The sequence below is a fragment of the Lepisosteus oculatus genome, chromosome 9 (genome assembly GCF_040954835.1).
Source record: "Lepisosteus oculatus isolate fLepOcu1 chromosome 9, fLepOcu1.hap2, whole genome shotgun sequence".
NCBI lineage: Eukaryota > Metazoa > Chordata > Actinopteri > Semionotiformes > Lepisosteidae > Lepisosteus > Lepisosteus oculatus.
In genome coordinates, this window is record NC_090704.1 from 14,266,132 (window position 1) to 14,288,128 (window position 21,997).

The window sequence follows — 21,997 nt, forward strand, 5'->3', positions numbered from 1 at the left end:
AATTGCTTCAGGGATATAAATAGCAGGTCAAGACTACTTTAGGCATTAAGAGCTGAGGTCAAATACATTTTAGACCTGTCTGTAACATATAAGAATGCAGCTAGCTGCCAAGTACCATACTGGCCGACTCTGTTATTTGAAGTGGTTAGTGAACTTTTTATATACTGTACAGTATATACAGTACAGTATGCATTGTTGAAATATATTTTTTCATAAATCATTTTCCTATTACATTAAACATACATCTAAGTGTTTTTAGGATGGCTTCTAAAAAGGAAATTTGTTTCCAAGATTTCTTAGTACCCAAATACAAGTATAGTTTCCAAGTACCCTATATTAGCGGTAAGCAAACTTTTGCCCAAGTCATCAACAGTGTCTGTTTTTCAGATAATGGTGTCCCAAGCAGACTAGATGGAGGAAGGGAGCTGGCTGGGCATACTGTATATCCTCCCTTCAATTTTCTAGACACTTCATTTTTCAGTTTAATTCAAGGTTGTGGGGGAGCCGGAGTTTATCTCGGCAAGCAAGGGGCACAAGGCTGAGTACACCTTGGATGGGACGCCAGTCCATCCCAGGGCACTCACACACAGAGAAGAACACACTCACACCAGGGCCAGTTTTATGAGAAGCCAATTAACCTAACTGTATTTCTGGATTGGGGAAGAAAACTGGAGCATTCAGATAAAAGCCACATGAACATGGCGGAGAACACATAAACTCCACGCAGACAGCATGCTGGTCCCAGAATTGAACCCAGGGCCCTAGTGCTGCAAGGCAGCATCCAAACCACTACACTATCAGGCCACCCACACGTCATATCATTAAAGGTAATAATCATGTTGTTGTTTTACAGTACATATACATACCACACTACCATGTGATTATAAACCATCACATTTTGCACACAGAAAGAGAAGCAAAGATTTAACACATAACCTGCAGACGGTTATCATCACAGATTCCCTGTGGATCACAAGGGTAAAACTACGTGTACACAAAGTTCATTAACTACTTAATAGTATACAATAGACTAACATTCATTAGTGTGGCCACTCAGACTTTTGATAGTAGCCAAATAAAAACAATTAACAAGCTAAATGACAAAGCTTATGGGTACCGTATAATGCTCACTTAAAAACTTGATACAGTTGATAGGTTAACAGCATGCTCTACATAGAAACTGGCACACTTATTCTTGAAATCCACACAATAATTTAATTATTATAATCTTACAAGTATCACAATGCATGATGTTTATCGTCGAGTCACAGGAAGAAATTTCTATTTCTAATAGAAAGGATTTGAATCAACTCATGATTACTTTAAAGGTTTAGCAGATTGAATTAGATTTCAAAAATTGCACATCATAAATACATGAAACATCAAACTCAAATCCCAGGCCAGAGTAACACTGAAGCTCAGCTGAAAGCTAAAGGGTACTCTTGTCTTTTTCTTAACTTACACAATAGTCCCAGTCAAAATAAAGGAAATATGAAATTCCTGTTTTTAACTTAATTTAAATAAGTGTAAGGAGCATATAAAGATATTAGATCCATTCTTGTGTCAAATTAAGGCAAAATGCTTTCAACACAGTTGTACGTCCACTCTTGCCTTTCGTTCACTGGCATAACATGTTGGCAGACCTAAACAATAAAGACAGAATAAGACAAGCATGAACAATTTTGTCATTTTTCTGCTTAATAAAAAATGCATTTTTTTCCCATATTTTACAAACACAAAAGCAAAACTGTAAAGTCTGCCAAAAAGACACAATGCTCTGTATTCGGTGAAGAATATCTAACAATAATTTAAGTAGAAAATATTCTATGCATATGTAAAATCTCATCATAGAAGAGGGAATCTCATCATTAAGGGAATCAGAAGGTATTCTAAAATATTAAAAATAACTTCATATTTTATTTTTCCAGAAGAGAAATGCCAATTAACTGTAAAGGGTCATGTCTAGTGTTTTCTTTTCTGAGCATTCCTACAAAAGGGGAAACAGAGCATGAAATGTAGCACTGGGACTGGCCCAGCTATTCCACTTTCCATTTTAATGAGAACATCCACATAATGAATTTAAATGAGTCACTTTTTTTTCCCTTGACCTGCATATTCCTTCAAATTAAAAGAAAGTGTTCATTTTTATTCCTGACATTTGGCATTTTTGTCTATTACAAGTCTTCCATCCATCTTCTAACCACTTTATCCAATTCAGGGTGGTGGGGGAGCCAGGAAGTAAAGGTCATAAGGCAGGGTACACCCTGGACAGGACGCCAGTCTATTGCTGGGCAAACACACAAACACAGACACCCATACCAGGGCCAGTTTGTCCAGGGGCCTATTAACCCAGCAGTTTTTGGATTGTGGATGAAAATCAAACCACCTGGAGGAAACTCCCGCAAACACAGGGAGCGCACACAAACAAGTCATTATTATACTTAATAAACCATTTCTTAACATGAAAACATATTGGTGTCTTTTGTTTGATTACTTTATACAATTTTTCAAATATATTTAGAATACGTTAAACTTTCAAAATGAACATACCAACATAGTGAGGGTCTAAAACCTTTTCAGTAAAAATACTAAAATGAAAAAAGATGAAGTATCTTGAACCTACCACTTTGGTTCTTGGTGGAACTTCGACAGCAAAGACATTCATGCCCCTGCTGCTGCTACAGTTCTTACTCTGCTCATTGTTGACATGGACTGTCACTTTACTATTGGACTGCAAAAGCAAGAAACAAGAATGAAAAGGTTCAAATGGCTTAAAGGTGAAACTGGTCTGTGTGCACATACTATATCTTTTAAAATGTATTAATTTCAATTAGAAATGTATTCATTTCCTTTTCCATAATTGCACCTAAGAATGCAAAAGGGCATTTACTGTGCCATTGTGTTACAGTATGTGGATGCTGGTGAACATACAGGATTTTTGGCTGGTTTGGCAAAATAATTAAACTAAAAGCAAAATTCATAACATCAGAATTTTCAACAAAATGGTAACATTTCCATAAGTTTTCATATTTTTGGTTATTATTTAACAATAACATAATATTATGTTCTATATAATGAACTAAATCCCTTCTCTTCTCCTAGCTGAAAAGTCAGTGGAAGAAAGCACGTATTATTTACAGTCTTTTGCGTGGCTGTTTGTATTTTGTTAGTGCTTGAGTCACATAACCATATATATGGTACACACAAGCATCCAATGTCTTATGGTTAACTGTAAGACTATAAGACTATTCAAAATATTTTTATTTAATAAAAAAATATAATATAGTAAACTAATGAAGTACACTGGTTTAGGTTCAAAAGAAAATTATTTCATTAACAAACTATTAAAATGTATATGAACAAGTCAGTTCAGCACTAACTGGTTTCCAGTGCTAAAAAGCATAAATCATTCAAGAAGTTAATATGCAGTGTGGGAACCAATTAGCTTTCTGTACAAGTCATTTTAAAAAAGAATCTAACAAAGCTTCACATTCTGTTTAGCACAGCCTTTAAACTGCTTTTAATACACTATAAAAATGTTTAATAAATTATGCCTATTTTTATTTTTTCCCTTTTAAAAAGTTACAAAGCCAATATAGATACTTAATTATTTTTAATAAACATAATCATAGAACAGCAAGACCAAATCAATTGTCATTGTTATTGCGGATAATTAATTTACAATGTTTTACGTTCCTAAGATTTAACTACAGATTTACTGTACCACTGTCCAATAAATTATTAATTACACTCTAATCATCTGAATGCTTGAGGGCAAAGAGATTATGTGCCTATACCAACCTATCTGGGTTACCCTTTGAAGCATTTGATGTTATTTAATAGCTTTTGGGAGAAAAGTATGTAATTTTATTTACCTTATTTGCAATAACTGATGAAATTCTCATGTCACTCTTGTATGTATAGATAATTATATTTTCATAGCCTTTAATTGGTTTGGCCTCCCCCTTGGCAATTACTGATCTGTATACAGCCGTGTTCAGGATTTTACTGCCAGAGTCCAAACTGACTGGTTTCACTGTAGGTTTGCATTCCTCTGAATACACATTGATGATAAAAGGACATGCCTGTGTCAGAAAACATTGCACAAAATAAGGTGGGTGGCAGCACAATTTCAAACAGCATTTATTGTCAATTGCTTTCTTCCAGGTTGCAGAAAGAATTGGAACATTCAACTTTTGGTCTTGAAAAATATTAATTGATTATTTTAGATATACAACTGAATTACATTATGATGTAAAAAAAACAAATGTAGGGACAAAACTGTTAGAAGTGGCAAACAGGACTCATGTCCTGTTAGGTGCGTTTGTATTATCTGCTGCATACCTCTACCATTTCAAGGGCCCTGTTGTAACCCATTGATTCCAGAGTGATCCACAGGTCTGCAGGATCTCCTTCACGGTCAGTGGCTTCCATTAAATTCAGTTCCATAAAGCCCTGCCTTGTTAGCTCATTCTTCTTGGTATCAAAATTTTCTGTAGTAAAAAAAATGTATAAATTTACACAAGACTAACTATATTTCCACTGGATCTTTCGCATAACATCATGTCATGCAAACACTGCTACATTCCAATCTTGTCTTTCTCACTAAAAGGTGGTCTAGTCCCTCAAACGCTTTCAGATTATGGCAGATTATCAACACCCTATAATCTCTAACTCTATAGACGACAAGCGATTAAGCGTAAGGAAGGGACAAAATGTCCTTCAAGGGAAAACGTTTATGTAACATAAGTGCACTTAAGAAGTGCACATCTACAGCACTATAAAATGCTACAGCATGTTCTGAAATGGTTTAGCTGTATGCTTTGAACTATATTCCTTTTTTACTGTACACTCACATTACAGGAAAGATTGGGCAAAATATAATTAATCAAAATCTGCATCTCTGCAAGCTCTCAGAAGAGTCATAAACACCTTCTTTTGCACTCCTGTTTTAATTCAGCCCTGCAATGGTAGGATCCAGGAAATTGGTCCATACTTGACTATTTATTAATTACTTTGCTGCAATAATTAAATTTAGGATGTCAGAAAGTAAACATTACATAACATTTTTTTCATTTAAAAAACAGGTCCAGAATATGAAAAAGAAACTGAGACTAACCTGTTAATAGTACTCAACAATAGTATGATATGTTAGTCTTATATTGCATGTTCATTCCAATGAAAATACATCAAAATGTGTCTGATTGCCTACTGTGTGTTGATATTTTATCTGATAACAAAAGATAATATATTTTTTTCTGAAAATGTACAATTATTTATTAAGTTTCACTAAGGCTGTGTTTTATACTCCACAAGCAGAAATTCACCTAACCTGCTGCTGTTCTGAAGAAGAAGCAAGGTTACATGAATTCTGATTTGTGCTTTATTTACCAATGCACATTCAACACACCATATGATAAAGAAAGTCTAAGGGCATGTAATCTAAAATGCCAGCACACCTCTGCAAACAGCCCAGGCTTCTTCGTCACATTTCTCTCCACTTGTTCTTTGCTCAAAGAAATTATACTCTTCCAGACTGAGGAGGCCATTCCCATCCAAATCGATCACTTCAAAGATATCAGAGAGAGCTGTCCTATTAAAGAAGATAAATAGCATATCATCTAATATAAGAACTTCTGAACTCCATTCATTTTCATCATCTTAAAAAACTACCTTCAAGTGTATCATTTAACATAAATGAGTTAAATTAGAAACTATTTGTCAGTCATGTCCTATAGAACAACCTGGTTCTTATGGTTACTTAATTTAATAGAAAAAGTATATACTGTCAGGACCTTTACAAATGGAAATTAAAAAATTTGAATAACATATTTTTTACATATTCTGAGTTATGAAAATTAAACAATGAATAAAGTACACACCAATAAAGTTGTTGCAATGTCTGATTATATCTATTTAGAGTTGGTTTAAGACTTGTATTGACTTATTTGGCAATGGCATCATAAAGGTAAACATTTTAAAATCAACATGCTTATTTACAGCAAAATAATGCTGCAACTTGGTATTTTGTTTACTCAGCTTTCCAGCAAAACATTATCCTAGGTCAATACACAGAAAAACAAAAGCACAAGATCAAAATTAGTCATCACTGAAAACAAATTTGACAATTAAATAATATATATACGAACTTATTAGTACCAATGAACATAGAAATGTATTCATATAACCTGAAACTTATATGTATTCATATAAACTAAAAACTGTATTTACAGTATGTAAGTTATAAACTGAAAATAATATTCCAGCTATACTATACAATGTATATCCTCAAAAATGTCATTTTTTGCCTTGTAAAGGAAAGCAATGAAACCTACTTAAACTCCTTGGTAAGTGCCAGTTCACCACTGTCAGTCCGGTAAACAAGTTGAACTTGCTTATTAACAGGCTTTTTCCTCTTCTTCAATCTGCAGCCGGTGGTGAAGGGCAGTAAGTAATAAACTCCAGCACTTAGTTCCCCTTTCCATCCAAACGTCTGCCATTCAAAGGAAACAATTAGCACCTTCACTAAGCAGCTCAAAATTAAATAGACCTTTTACTGACATGCAACAAGACTACATAGAGCACTGTATAAAAAAAATGTCTAGCTTTGCCAGTACATATCTAAAAAGTGTAACTGACTGGAGAGAGAATTAGGTCAAAGAAGAGAGGATGTCTTTCATTTGGTCCTCTTTAAAATTTGACGAATGTTTCATCACATTGACATTTATGTTTAGACATATCCTAGTTAATAAGTTAGTTCTACAAAAAAAAACAGTGATTTTCTACATTTTAGGATTTATTTTTAACTGAAAACTACTTTTACGTGTTGACCTTCAGAGTGAAACAGCACAAGAAAAATATCACAGGAAAGGACATTCTTCAGTCCAGTAATTCACATCAACAAAATATGAAGATCCCAGCTAACCTCTTTGTCCCGGGCATCTGTAAAACACACGAGATTTGAATCTTCTTTTTTTTCATTTGCAGTTACAAGAAAAAGAGCAGTGTCTACTGTCATCCAAGGAGAAGGCTTCTCTGAAAAAAGAGGGGCATGTGAGACAGATATTGCTACCCTCCTGATAAATAAACTGGTGAGTTGCCACAGTGTAAATTTAACCCAAAGTCATAGAAAAGGGACAAGCTTAGCTGCACATCAATGCAAACATTTGAACTTGCCTTTTTTGACAGCTGTGTTAGATACCCTCATCTATTGGTTTAATTCTTCATAAATTGTCTTTTACATGCCCACCTGCCCCATTTATATAATACAGTCTCCTCTCTTTTGTAACCTTTTTATGTTTATATTCTTCTACTTAAAACAAAAGATAGCAACTTTTTCTAGAAATATTAATGTACACAGTTTTCCAAGCTGCAATGCTTTATTGAATAAACTACTTGCCTTTTCCAATTTCAGTGCAATGTTTATGTAACATAGAAATTAAAAATTAATGTCCCTGTTTTCACTTCTTGCTTTTTAAAGGCTCTTATTTAAAATGTGTTAAAATGATAACTCATCATCCACCTACTAATACATAAAAAAATAATTTCTATAAATGTCTTAGTTTGAATTCTGCACCTTCTGTATAGCTGAGGTTCAGCGGTTTAATGGTAAGATAAACCACTGATGTCTGTGGGATGTGAAGTCTGTATTGCAGAGATGGAATTCCACCATCTTCTTCAAGAAAGAAACAGCCCTTTGAACTTATGTGATGCCACTCCTGAAGAGATGAAAAAGCACACAGTGAATCTTTTATTTGTTAGAACTTTTAAGAAAGAAAAAAACAAAAATACTTCCTGAAACATTAGTACCACTGTTATAAAATAAAAGGAAACGTTCTTACAGAAAATAAATGCACTATTATGTTATACTAAAATGAACATACACAAGTACATGCTGTATATGAAAGGATTTTGTTTGCTTCTCCAGGAATACTACTTGCACATACTAAGTAAAGCCACAAGATGGAACTGTAGTAATACTAGTTATTAAACAAAGACACCAGCATATTTAATAACAACAAATAAATAAAACTGCAATTTAAACTTTTTGTACGAGTGTTTTTGGTATGTTTAGAAGAGTAATTTTTAAAAGAAAAAAACTATATGGATGAAAGAAAATGTCACATTACAACTTTTACAGAAAACAGTGTGTTAAGACTTTGACATTTGTCCACTACACTTAAAATGATTATTTTCTTTAACATACTTGGCAGAAAAGAAACAGATGGAAGATTAACAGGGTGATTTTAAAGTGAAAAACAAGAGATTTTAAATCAACTACGTCATAGAAATATGTGTTGAAAAGTATCCAAATTATTGGCTATTCACCACAAACTATTTTATTTTGAAAAATGTCAATGTATTTGCCCTGAACAGCCTTTTCTTTTTCTGAATTGGTTCTTATACTGCTTTCTGATGACTAATAAATTTTAAAGTTAAACAAGAGCATAAAATACATATGTGGTGAAATGTCATTTTGTTAAAAAAGCTATTTACCCAAAGTATTTATGATAGGTTGTGAAATACATAAAGGATCAAATCATAACACTATAGTGTTTTGTACACCAAATATCAAATGAAGTAAACTGCCTTAGGCATGAGTCCACTTTAAAGACTTTGAAATACTGTCCCTTAGAGATAGGTCACCTAGCCCTTTAATACAGAGCCATGTCAGTTTCACCAGTATCTTCACAGATTTACAATGCCTTAGAGCCATGGGGTGCCTTTTCTTAAAAAACAAAAAGCACTGATTCTCCACTCAGAATAATAATTGTAGGCTGTAACGATATAGACTGAAGTAAAAGAACTTTCAACAGTAATCTTGGAGTACACATTTGTTATGTGAATTCTGACCTTTTCCAATTACTGTTCATGACATTTATAGCTATTATTTTCTGTTGTAAGAAAACTAGTAGTGGTTATGTCAAAAAATGAGAAAACAAAAAGAGTAAGATCAATATTAACACTCTATACCTATTGACTTCAAGGAGTAAATTTGATCTTACTACATTCCTTTCAACCCAAGCAGCAACAGTAGTGAATAAGAAACCCAATGGCAAAGAGTATAAACATTTCACACTGTTTTGAACAACAACAAAGCATTTATTTGATTTTGACACAGATATTATGTAATTTGCTTGAGTGGGATCACATTTACCCACTCTGAAAACTGCATCAATTTTTAAATATGTTTTTTCAGTACTTAAATTCTGAACAAATGCCCTGTGTCATTTATTTTGTTGTTTTTATAACCAGGCAGGTGCACAGAGGATCACTGACCATCTCCTGGCACTACCTGGATATCATAATATAATTTATATTCTTATTTTTCTAATGGTAATTATCTAATTTCAAAGAATGTACCAAATGCCAACAGCTATATCACCTTGCAACTGGCAACCCACAGAAGCTAAGCAGGTGTGAGTCTGTCCAGTACCTAGAGGGGAGACTTCCTGGGAAAGCTAAGGTTGTTGCTGGAAGACCCTGCGGTCTTAATACCCCAGTATAGTGGCAGGGACACTATACTGTAAAAAACAACAATTATTATAAGTATTATAAGTATTATTATTATTATTATTATTATTATTATTAAATTATCTAGATGGAGCAATGCTTGTCTTCTATTCTTAAAGAAACAATAAGCTAAATGGATTCTAATAAATTTAATAAATATAATAAATGTGAGATAATACAGAATTAAAAAGATGTAGTATTTTCTTTTATGTCATGACTACATTTAGAATCACTCCTCAATTTATGAGTACAGAGTGGTGGACAAGACTTTTGCAGTATAGTGGGCAACAACATAGTCAGTAATATCCTCTTAAAGCGAGTATTATTAGAAGTATTCAGTACCTGAAGAGATTTTGGTTCAATTAACTTCCCACTTCTTGTACTACTTGCTCCCATTGTGAATGTGGAAGACACTGATGATCTCCGGCCTCGAGCCGAAGGGGGATGTGCAGATCTGTTTTCTACCATGTCAAAGAAACAACAAGATCAAAACAGAACAGTCAGCAAAAGCCTGGAGTGCTGTTAAAAGGCAATTATTTGCCCATCGTCAGCACTTGAAAGAATATATTTTTGGGTTTTCAAAGAATTTCAATAAGTGACAAAAAAATAGGTAAAAATACTCAAGATTTCATTAGTTAATAATTAAGAACCCACGTATAATGAAGAATTATAATGGCCAAACATATATTACTAATTCATGTGATTGGAAATCAGTCAAAACATTTTATACTGTAAATCAACATGTTAAAAATTAAAAAAGCACACAATTATTAAGAAACTTTTACAATATGTAAGAACAGACAGAAGAACATCAATACTAATACATACAAATCAATATGTTAAATAACAACCATAATGTGCTAATCTAAACACTATCTAAAACTAATTTGTTTGTTTTTTCAGCCCTTACTGCGACTCCTCCTTCAGATGGATCAGTAATCCTTCTTGGTCACACAGGGAATTCGCAATCAATAACACATTCATAGACTGACCAACTACAACCTATTTATTTAAGCATCACAGTTTTGGTTTTTACACATTTTTGCCACTATATTGCTTTAAAAAAATCAACATTCCTTGCTACTTTAACTGACAAATAAATATCACAGTTTAAAAAAGGACTTCAAGTATGTTATGATGGGAAGAATGAAATTATTTTCTTTACATCTCATGTATAACTTGATATATGGCTAATATCATTAAAATGCTCATTTAAATATTTTAGTGTAAAATCTCAGCTTTGCTTAGAAAACCAGTGCGATTATGTGATAATGGTTTTGGGTGCCAAGATTAAACAAGGTCTGAGGAAGCTGCACCTTTTCTTGGAGTGGTCTCCTGTCCCGTTTTCTGGGAAGTTCCTTCTGCTGGGCTAACGACTTGGGACAACAAGCTCTTTGGAGACCTCCCTGATTCACTGCCCAAATTCTGACGTTTCGACTGAATATCGGCCTCAAGTATCTCCAGTGCTGCTCTATGACACTGGTTGGAAGTTGACATTATCAACCTGCAAAACTAAAAATACAATTAGAGGTGTGTGCATGTCTGTCTTGACTGTCTCCTAAAGTGTGCCTACACCTCACACTACTATCATTATAGATAACTGAATTATAATAAAGAAATGATAAAAATAATTATAACTAATATCAGAGTCTTAAGTCAGCATTACAATATGGTTTATGAAAAAGAAGCTGTAAAACACTTTGTGAAGAGAATAGTAAATAATCATGTACAGCTTTTTAATTACTTCTTTAGCAGACAATATGACCTTAACTTCATGCCAGCAGCCATATCACCCTGCAACTCACAAATGGCAACCCACTGAAGCTAAGCAGGTGGGGGTCCCCATTACCTTTAAAGCACTTTGAGTGGAGTGTCCAGAAAAGTGGTATATAAGTGTAAGCAATAATAATAATAATAATAATAATAATAATAATAATAATAATAATTATTATTATTAACTTGTATTACCTCACTATAGTCTAATTTCCCATCACGACTGGTATCAGCTACAGAAAAAATTCTGTTGACTTCCTCGGGACTCATCTTTTCACCCCTCTGGAAACACAAACAGAATGGAAAATTAGCTGTTTAGTGTTCTGGTTAATAGTGAGGACTATTACTGAACAGTCAGTTACTTTCTGAAAGAGTACAAAGCTCTAGATGGGCAACAATTTGTAATAAAGTCTCAAACAATTGTTGTCTATTAAGACATTTCATATTCTGTACGATAACATCAAAAATTAACCTTACCTATGGAAGGAAGTTATAAAAAAACATTGAAGTGGGAAACTAATCTTAACTCATTTGTATATTGTATTTTATTATTTTACTTACAGAGGTTAAGACTTTGAAAAGTTCACTGTGTGTCACGTATCCATCACTGTTTAGGTCTATCGTTCTGAAGGCCTTGATAAGGTCACTTTCTTCTGTCGGTTTTTCCTTTTTAAGTATTTCACAGAAATCGTCAAAATTCAGCTTGGTAGTTCGTGGAGTCCAGTACTTGCCGAGAACCTTCCGAGAAGGATTCCGCCCAGCCTGCTGCAGGACTGTTAACGAATCAGACAAGATTTTTTGTGATTGCCTTGTCTGTGAAGCCCTGATCTTTGGACAAGGGATTCCTGGCTGAGATTTGACAGAATATCAGATAGAAATCCTTAAGAAGGCTTCAAAGAAATAACATTATATAGAAAAATATATCTCAAATAGGATGGTTTGAAATGAAACATTCATGGCAAATTTAAACTGCGTGTATTTACCCAAACATAGCTCCTCCTTGGAAGAAATATTCACTAAACTAGATCTAAAAACAGCCACATACGCCGCTCTGCAATTCCTGTAGAATGTCCCTTCTTCGGAATGACTGCCTGCTACAGGTGCTGTATACGATGTCATTCTCAAATGTAATAAATACAAAAAATGACTAATATTTACCGAAAGACAAATAATACTGTTAAAATGTATTATATTCAGATTTGTGATGTATTTAGTTTAAGGTATACTTGATTAACTTTTTAAAACTTATTTTTAACTTGTAACATTACTTTATAACGAAAACGTAAAATCGCTACAGCATTTTCTTTTCTATTTTACTTTAGAAACCTAGAGGAAAACACAAGCCCTACGAAATCCCGTTGCCATGTAAACAATCTTAAATCCGGTCCACTCCCTATAATAACACGGAAGCAAACAAAGAAAATGACCAGACTTCCTCGATAACAGCAAACAAAATACAAAAAAAGATTTAATAGAAACAAAAAAACATATACCTCGTATTTGAAGACATGCATAAAAATAACATTAATCAAAGAATAATATTATATATTCTTGTATTATGTATTTTTTGTCAGTTTTTAAAATACGTTATCTCTATATGTGTGATTTGAGTTCACGTTTCCGGACGGAAACATATGAAGTTGGAACCCGCCAATTTCCAAACACTTTTGAAAAAACGGCTCGTTTTTCGGGGGAAAGCGTATAAAATTGAAATGAAATCTAAACTACCGTAGGTGTATCGAATTTTATTTACATACCTTTTGTCTTAATTTGTTTCAAAATACATTTTAGAAGCGGACTATCCTGATTGAGTATTTTATTTCGAAAATAATTGGATTTTGTTGCTTTTAATACATATGTCTCTAAGACAGATTGTATCGCGAATAGGTAACTAAATTAGCTTTAGTGTGTTTTTTTTTAAGATTAAAGTGATTTTACAGCCTGTAGTGCTTGGTTAAGCTCGCAGGGAGGAAACGTAACCTGACAGTTCTAAAAAAAACCTTATTGTTTTAGACACATTGTTTCATTTAGACATACAATGGCAGTGTATTCTTTTTCTTTAACCTATGTAGGGTTAAAAGATCACTCCGTCTGGAAGATCCCGAAATAGAAAAAGTGAGTATGTCCTTTATTATTCCTACACTTCTTAATTTAAAATTATCTTAAATACATTAAAGGCAAGCTGTTTTTTAAAGTGTTGTATACACCTTCTATCTGTAAATAAATCACTTGAAAGTCATACAATTCACAGTAGACCCGATAATAGTGAGTTATTATTTCACTTCTCTTATTTGCATTACATATAATTTAATGAATCCAGCCTATCAATGGATTAATAAAAATATTAGTTTGGGGAATTCACTGAGCAGGCAACACAAGACAAGTATGACATTTGAAATGGTGTGCTGTCTTCAACTAAGTATTTTTTTGTTCTCTTGTCCCCAGCAGAATGGAACAACACCAGTTAAAAAACAATGCTTGCCCGGTTACTGGAAAGCGTTTTCTCCCACGACAGGAACCTGTCAGATGAGTCCAGCTCATCCCTGTCCCACGTCTGCCGGGAAAAGAAAAGGTGTTGCAGGCTAACATTCTTCTTTTAAGATGTACAGTAGTTTGGTTCAAGTTCAGCTGACTATTTTAAAGACATTCAAAGCTTTTGACAATTGTGTATGTTTTCAGTCATGGTCATGATTGTAAATGCATGGCAGGTTGTAGTTATGGATTTAAGAAAAAAATACATTAGAGAAAATTCATTTAGAACAGTTGATGCTACATAATTCTGTATATCTAATGAGTACTATTTTTCTCAGTCAAAACCCTTGCTTGAAAGACCTGGTACTTGGTCTGTAGGCACTTGGTCTATATCTGTATACTGTATCTCATACTGTTGAGTAATAATATTCAGTATTGCTGTTTTGTAGTGCTGCTTGCCAATTAACATTTCTAATATTATACATTTTATTCAGGTTCTTCTGATAACAATGGAATTACTGCTGATTGTTTAAAAAAACAGATGTCCGTGACACAAACAGAAAGGTTTGTATTTCTGCTGGCAGCAGGAAATGTTCACGTAAACAAGAAGGAAAATGTCTGGTCTAGTGTATGCTCAGCTGAAAAATATTTTTTTCCCCATTTAAATTTATTTACTGACTCTGGCAAACAAATTGTTATATTTGGGGCATAGGACAAACTAATTTAAGTAACCCTTTGTGTTTAATAGTTTACTTGGCTCTACAACAATTGGATATGGTTTTTCAAAGAAGAAAAATTCTTCTTCAATTGAAATCGAAAAAGACAGTTTTCGTCCATTATAATATTCCTGAAACGTAGGTTGTGATTTAGCTTGAGACTATGATATTTGAAATGTTCTGATAACATCTTCACCCCCAAAAAAATGCAACGGAGAAATGCTAAACGGAGATACAAGAAGAGGCAATACTTTGTATTCATCCAGCAATATCAGATTGATAAAGGTCTAAAATGGCTTTTGCTTTTTTGTATGTTAAACAGGTTAAGAACTGCATTGCAAGCATCAGCTAAGAATTTTCTCAAGGCTAGGGAACAGCTGGAAATGCTACTGGTACGTATTACTGTCATGTTTCGCTAGCATCATGAGAAGCAGGAAAATGCCTTTAAAAAAAGCTTTCATCCATTTCAGGGTGGTAGGGGAGCAGGAGCCTATCCCAGCAAGCAAGGGACACAATGCAAATTAGTGTCCAGGATGGGATAGCCAGTCCATCTCAGGGCAGACACACAGACAAACATGCACTTTCACCAGGGGCATTTTTCCCAGAAGCCAGTTAACCTACCAGGAGAAAACCTACGCAAACATGGGGAGAACATACAAACTCCACACAGATGGGAATTGTAATTAATGTAGGGCCCCAGGACTGCAAGGCTAACGACTGTCCCACCGTGTCATCCTTTAATCAATTTATCCATCAAACTAAAGTGTTAAAAGACTAAAATTATGCAAAGCAAAATTTCTTTATGCTCTTTAAGATTGTCCTAGTTCTGCAATCTTAAATAGATAAATAGATTTGTTTCCTTTATATATCTTTATTTTCTAGTATCGGCAAAATTATATACGTGTTAAATCATTATACAGTGCATTTATGATTTTGTTAATCAGTATATTTTTATAATCACGATCTCTAGCATATTTTAAAGACATGAGAATGCTTGGCCTTTTGAGGCTGAAGTGATAACTTCCTTTATGAACAGAATCAGAATTGCTTTTATTCGCCAGTACGTGTCAGGTACAGGAAGTGGCCCTGGTACTTTTGGAACCTGCTCAACACAAAACCCACACAGGTGCAAAAAGAGCATTAACATTACTGACATAGTAACATTAGACAATATACAAAAGATGGGTGAGTCACAACACAGTCACAATATGTACTTACGGTATGGAACATGTAGACATTACCGCATATATGGACATGGGCACATTCACATTTTACAGTACAGTGCAAATATACGAACAATAAGCATTTTAGTATGTTCAAAACACATGGCAAGTCCAGACAATGTGCGAAAGTATGGTCTGAGGAGTAAGATGCATCTACGTAACCATGTAGGGAAGACGCGCCAGTTCCTAAGCGCAAGATATACAAGATGTATGAGCTAAGCAGTTATAATAGTTCAAAGTTTTTTTTCAGCTGAAATGGGGAGCCATTGGGGGAGGATGCTGGTTTAGCAAGGGTATGGCATTGGGAACAAACTGTCCAGGTGTCTGTTGGTTTTGGTTTTGATTGCCTTGAAACATTTTCCGGAAGGGAAGCTTTTGAAATAAAGGATGACCAGGGTGGGAGGGATCTGCAATAATCTTGGTGGCCCGATTAACTGCTCTAGATTTATTAACAGTGGCATATTTATAACTGAGAGAAACTGTAACGTAAAAAGGATTGGCAAAGAAGAAAATAGTACTAGACTATTTATATAGCACGCATTCCTGCCACTGAGTGAAAACCTCTGTGAATGAACCCAAGGAACAGATGTTTTTGCATTTTTGTCTCTTGTGTAGCCTGTAGAGGGCAGCTGTGAGCTGGAAAGTTTCTTCTCAAGAGAGTCTGCTGACCTACAGGCTGAACTCCACAGACACAGGGACCTGAGTGAGTATCACTTTATCAATTTTACTTTCATTTCATAACTTTAAGAAGCTAAAAATTTAATCATATGTTCATATAGTCCTTATACAAGCAATGTCAAATGTGTAATTAATGCCGTGCATATGACAGTATGATGTTTCACCAAATATGACTGTATAATTGTTTTTGTTTTTTCATTTTGTAAATTAAAAACATCTCTTTTCAGTTGCCCAAATGGAAGAATATCTCAATAAGAATGGAATTCACCTGTCAAGGCTGAAAGGTACTGATCTCTTTGTGGTTTATCTTTGTTCATCCTAAATACTTTTTAAATTTTCTAAATATTACTTTATTTTCAAATGCTGCCTGCTTCCAAAAATGATCATGATTGGAAATGTTTTCAATGCTTCTTTTCTCCAGAAACTAGACACATACTTTGCACAAGTATTGATTACTCCTTAGGATGTGAAACTAAAATGTTTGATTACAGAGCTTTTATGTTTAATTGCATTCTATAAAATTGACTACAATTTTGATTTTTGCAGTGAAATAGAAAAATGTTTTTAATTTCTTTGCCAAAGTATGACATAAGTCAAATAACCATTTCTAATTAAACAACACTGTTTTTAAAAATAGCTTGCAAACATAAGAAAGTAAGGAACAGTGGCGTATATCACATACAAACATGTTTTTTTTAATCTCTGCATTTATAGCTGTTTCCAATTACACATAAAATTGACTCATTGGTTGCTGAAGGTATTTTAGGTTTCTAACCTCCAGGGGTAATAATGGCCTTAAGATCACAGGACAGACACACTGTTCCATTTTGCAGCTTCTAAGAATATGATAAGGGTGAGTTTAAAGGCAGCAGTCATTTTAAAACAAAACAGTTTATATTTTTTAATTAAATATGAAATATCTTTATCAGAAATACCTACAGTAAACCACACTGAAATTGTTTAGCTGTAAAAAGATACTGAATATTGTCACAGAAAATGCTGTTGTGCACTTAGGAAATGTTTTGATATCATATCAAAAAGATAACATTTCTCATCTATTATAAATAATAAATTCAGATGAATTCTAATTTTTTTCTGACCTTTTCTTTTTTAGAAAAGTAGTTAGTAAATGAAAACTTTTTCTTAAGCTTTATTTTTTAAATGTGTTTAGATTTCAAGGCACAGGATACAGTCGAGACAAACACCCAAACCATTCAATATCAAAATACACTTTTATTTAGCACAGATATATATTTTTTACTTTTAATGTTATTTTTTTTAATGAATGTATATAACTCTGTGTCCGGACAACAATTATTTTGAGGAAAAACAACATTTTGTTTTTACATAAATCTAGTTTAAGTCTGTTACTTGCTGCATTGGTCATTAACAAAATTATTTCAGGCACACACTATGCCTTCAGCCAAATTATACTTGTGATTCAACCACGTAATGGAGATCTGTAGAAACTGAATGGAATGATTGTTGGAAGTTCAGTTTTGTTAGCTTTTTTAGATATGGTACTCCAAAATTGTTTTAATTAGTTACAGTCAAGAACCTTAAAATATGTGCTGTTTGTGGCTAAGTCCAGATGGAATGTCACATTTTTATCACATGGTTAAGCATGAAATTTATTTATTTTGCATAAACAACCTACTTAAAACAACAAAATACAGAACATTTTTCAGTCAATAGCCTGCATTATTAAGGAATCCGTTTATCATTTTTCCCATTACTTGGATGGAGAATAGAGCCATTGTTGCCTGGAGACTTACATTTAGAGTAAACAAATTGTTTTTCAAGGCTGTGTAAGGAAACAGTACAGTATTTGTTAAAGCGTGAAATTTGGACAGATAGTTGTAATCCAAAACCTATCATGTCTGCAAGACATTAGCTTACGCAGTGTAAAATGTTTATTTAAAATTCCTGAGAACGACTTGAACTCCTTTTACTGACTTAAGAGAGAAGTGTAACCTAACCATTTACAGTATGTTTCTAAAGCTAATATTACTGCATAAGGCCAGTGATCTGTGTGGTCTGTGATTTCCTGAAACATGCATTGTGAATGTGCTGATGCTTTTTAGACAATACTTCCTATAAGCATGATCTTATGAACAGTATGTATGAACATTTGTCACATGTAATATATGGTTACCTCACAAGTTTGTGGCATAAAGTGTATTTTTAAATAAATCAATTTAAAAAGTCAGACTTAGGGTAGAGATGAACATTGATGACAATTGTATGGACCTTTAATCCTTTTGACAAGAACTCAGTAATATTACTGGAGGAGTTAATGAGCATATAACAGCCAGCTCTGTCCTTCAAGACATTTAAAAAAAACATCAACATGCAATAGATCTGTGTATAATTAAAGGGACTTCAGTTAGTAGAAAAGATAGTTCAAATGGGGGGGGGAAACTAAGCAACTTTTTCAATGTTTTTCTGATACTGGACTTTTCTCTATGAACTATTCAGACCTACTGTACCTAGGTAGTTGATAATAACACAGATGAAGAAGAAGAAAATAATTAGTAGAGCAGTATACCTGCAGAATACACACATCAAGTCTGTAGCTGTAACAGACAGACTTACAGTGAACTAACTGTATGTGTTCTTTAAAAGAAGCACTTTAGGTTAACAAAAGTTTGGTAAGCATTCTAGAAAAGTCACTTTTGTGAGCAATTAGGCTTTTGGTAGATATAAATTACTGAGCTGTCCAAGCATTACAAATATCTAGGTGCCTAGTATGTGCTGATGACAACAGAATTGAAAAGAAAGACTGTAATAATTCTGAGCAAGTTTCTCTGCAGAAGGTATTGATTATTTGTGTGTGGTGAGAGATTTGGAAAATTCAATTAAAGGAGTTGTGCAAAGGTTTCATAAATTTTCACCTACGGCCTGTACAGAGACATTGTTATGTGCTAAATCAATGTTGCACTTCACAATATATTTTCTTTGGAGCATAAAAATAAATAACATTTAAACAGTTCTGCTTACTACAGAAACAAATTTTATTTTCTCTGTAGGATTTTAGTCATGTGTGGTTACTGACTCATTCACATTTGCCAGCAGTTACAAATTTTATTGCAATTTTTCCATAGGAAAATCCTATATAATATGAATTTTAAGATGACAAAATGAGGGAAAAGGGGACACATCAGCAATATAAAAATTGATCAGTTAATGGATAAGAGCATGTAGTGAGAGATTTGTATGGCAGCTTTAATAGGCTGTATTAAAGAAAGATTCCTTAAAATGTAATAAAACAAATTGGATTTTTTTCACAGTGGTTTAGCAGAGGATCAAATATCTAGTAAACCAATTACATTGGATTGAAAGAATTTACTTGTTTGGTTCATTTTTAACGATTGAACATATCTGCAATTAGTAATTAAATATAAAACCACTTTTGAACAGGAAGGATCAGCAATTACTTTTTAATGTCAAAGAGTTATGATGCATGATTGAATACCGATAGAATAACATTAATTTTTCTGTATTTTATTTTTAAAGTTTGAAAATGAGAGGAAGCAGCCTATCTAACTCATTTGGATTTTAGTAATTAATTGATCCAAAATCTTATCCAGCAGTTTCTCGCAAGAAGACAGGATGCCTGAATAGACTTTTTCCAATCTCCTACAACCATTTGTTTAAAGATGTCTCCTTTCACTGGAGTGTTCCCATGGTCATAGCTGTCTCTAAATTCAGTATTATTCTTCAGGTTTTTGTTTAAACATTTAACCTGGAAGTCTTTTATGTAATATGACATTTGAATGCATTATGTGCTAAATGATAAAATTGTTTTTATTAAACAAATACTGGCAGTCTGAATTTAAATTGTTCTTATAATAATAATAATAATAATAATAATAAAACTATATGTATGCATATTGAGGCAACACTTCTAGTGGAAATGGAAATCAAAACAAACTTCCCTTGACAAATACTACGTGGAAGTTCATTTCATTGCTGCACTTCAAAACAAGAATGATTCTAAAATCATGTTGGTATGATTTTAATGAGGGATTATTCTGATTATTTCACAGATTCTATTCAGCATGGCAGCTCCTATGATTTCCTAAAATCAGTCATGAATTAAGGTAATTCTTTTGGTCATTTGCATAAGCATTCTAAACAAATACTTCTTTTTAAACTCAGTTGTTTTATCTTCGCTTTTGGCCATAATTTCCAGTAGTGATTTAATCTATGTATGTAAATGTAGGTCCAAAAAACAAATAATACCTTAAAAATGTTACTAGGTACAATATTGTTTTTTTAGTACTTTTCATATATATATAAATGTTTTCATATATGCTGGAAAAGGCAAGAGGCTATGATTAAAACATTGCCTCTTATTTTATTTCTGAAAATGTGCTATTTAGACTGTATACGGGTTGGAAATGATCAAATATATTTGTGTGAGTGTGATTAATGTTTATGCCTTTCATTTTCTTTTACAGCTTACAGAACAATGAAGAGAGAACGGTGTATTGGTTCTTAATTTAAATGTATAGTATTACATACAGTATGTATGCAAGACTGCGTCAGACAGTACAACAAGTGTCAATTTTACCAGGTCTGGAAAAACAATCAAAATGAGGATCTTAAGTATAAAGGTTTTTAATTAGGCAGTAACTGGATTATTGAGCAATTTGAAAGGGGATGTTAGTCGTACCAAGCTGCACCAAAGTGTGTGGTAAAACGTTTTTGGAGTGCTTGTGGGGTGCAGCCGCCGGACCTATGCAACAGCTGGTCTTGCACAGAAACATTTCCTATTTCTGCCCAAGGTAGATCATATAGCTCTCACTTTATCACCCTTAGAGGCCATCTGAAGGACAAAGCACATATATCCATAATCAAAACTAATGTTTTTATATAGCAGGCTGGAGGCACAAAAACTCTGCCAGGCATCCCTTGTGAATGTGACAAGGCGAAAGCAAGCTGTGACGAGTCATCCCTTTAGTGACCAACGCTAACCTCTTGCCATTCATTTACAGTGGAAAGTAAAGCTTCCTCGCTCTGCTGACATCTTTCCTCTTGAATTCCTCCTTTGCTGTGGGTCACAATTCCACGTATGCAGTTTTCCAAAGCAGTTAAGGACACTGAATCCCACTGCACTGCCCTAGTCTGTGTTCTCTGCAATTTTAAAACCCACAGAATAACTGGAGGGTAGAAGCCGATGAACGTACATAGGCTCCTTTGTGACCTGATAACATTTATAGTTGTAATGGATTTTTTTTAATGCCAGTCGTTAACTTGCAGAAAAAATGATTGCTCATACTTTTCCCTGGTATTTTAGCTTTATGACATGTTCACAAAAGTAATTTACCACAAGGCACTGTTTTTTTTTTTAATTTTGTACAGCTGCAATCTTATGATATTAATGCATTTAGAGCATATTATTTATAAATCATTATCTAAACGTAGTGTGGGTATACTGTATCTGACAAATTCATAGTGAGCAAAAAGCAAAATTTCAGTGCTTTTGAAGAAACGATACAAATAAGGAATTGAGATGTAAATTTAAAAATAGAATATGTAGTCTTTTTCAAAACCGTAAAAACACGTCAAATGTTTTGCAGACCCAGCTGTTTTTTATATCAATAGAAAAAATGAACA

General features: G+C 33.6%; 2 protein-coding genes across 3 annotated transcripts; one reads left to right on the top strand and one right to left on the bottom strand.

Annotated features, from left to right (window-relative positions):
* Positions 1-821: 821 nt before the first annotated feature.
* On the bottom strand, positions 822-12,659 carry efcab7 (EF-hand calcium binding domain 7). Its single transcript, XM_006634917.3, has 13 exons — positions 12,270-12,659; positions 11,848-12,059; positions 11,482-11,568; positions 10,830-11,025; positions 9,856-9,974; positions 7,577-7,718; positions 6,926-7,035; positions 6,336-6,493; positions 5,460-5,593; positions 4,345-4,493; positions 3,876-4,085; positions 2,624-2,731; positions 822-1,643 (listed from the first exon to the last, which is right to left on the bottom strand). Exons 1-13 carry the CDS (start codon positions 12,403-12,405, stop codon positions 1,569-1,571), a joined length of 1,836 nt encoding a protein of 611 aa, XP_006634980.1. The 5' UTR covers positions 12,406-12,659; the 3' UTR covers positions 822-1,568.
* A 239-nt stretch (positions 12,660-12,898) lies between these two features.
* Positions 12,899-21,995, top strand: itgb3bp (integrin subunit beta 3 binding protein). 2 transcript variants are annotated; one of them, XM_015355645.2, is made up of 9 exons: positions 12,899-13,015; positions 13,359-13,401; positions 13,732-13,858; positions 14,253-14,322; positions 14,797-14,866; positions 16,313-16,400; positions 16,603-16,659; positions 20,425-20,478; positions 20,839-21,995. In XM_015355645.2, exons 1-8 carry the CDS (start codon positions 12,921-12,923, stop codon positions 20,475-20,477), a joined length of 603 nt encoding a protein of 200 aa, XP_015211131.2. In that variant the 5' UTR covers positions 12,899-12,920; the 3' UTR covers position 20,478; positions 20,839-21,995. The 2 variants fall into 2 exon arrangements, with proteins under 2 accessions (XP_015211131.2, XP_015211132.2); XM_015355646.2 differs by having other exon boundaries at positions 13,735-13,858.
* Positions 21,996-21,997: the final 2 nt, after the last annotated feature.

Coding starts and splice junctions, on each gene's coding strand:
- efcab7 (XM_006634917.3), bottom strand. CDS start 12,405: ATGACATCGTATACAGCACCTGTAGCAGGCAGTCATTCCGAAGAAGGG. Junction 11,569..11,847: donor TTTTCAAAGTCTTAACCTCT/GTAAGTAAAATA, acceptor TTGTGTTTCCAG/AGGGGTGAAAAGATGAGTCC. Junction 7,719..9,855: donor TTGAACCAAAATCTCTTCAG/GTACTGAATACT, acceptor TCATCTCTTCAG/GAGTGGCATCACATAAGTTC.
- itgb3bp (XM_015355645.2), top strand. CDS start 12,921: ATGAAGTTGGAACCCGCCAATTTCCAAACACTTTTGAAAAAACGGCTC. Junction 14,323..14,796: donor TCCGTGACACAAACAGAAAG/GTTTGTATTTCT, acceptor TATGTTAAACAG/GTTAAGAACTGCATTGCAAG. Junction 16,401..16,602: donor CCACAGACACAGGGACCTGA/GTGAGTATCACT, acceptor ATCTCTTTTCAG/TTGCCCAAATGGAAGAATAT.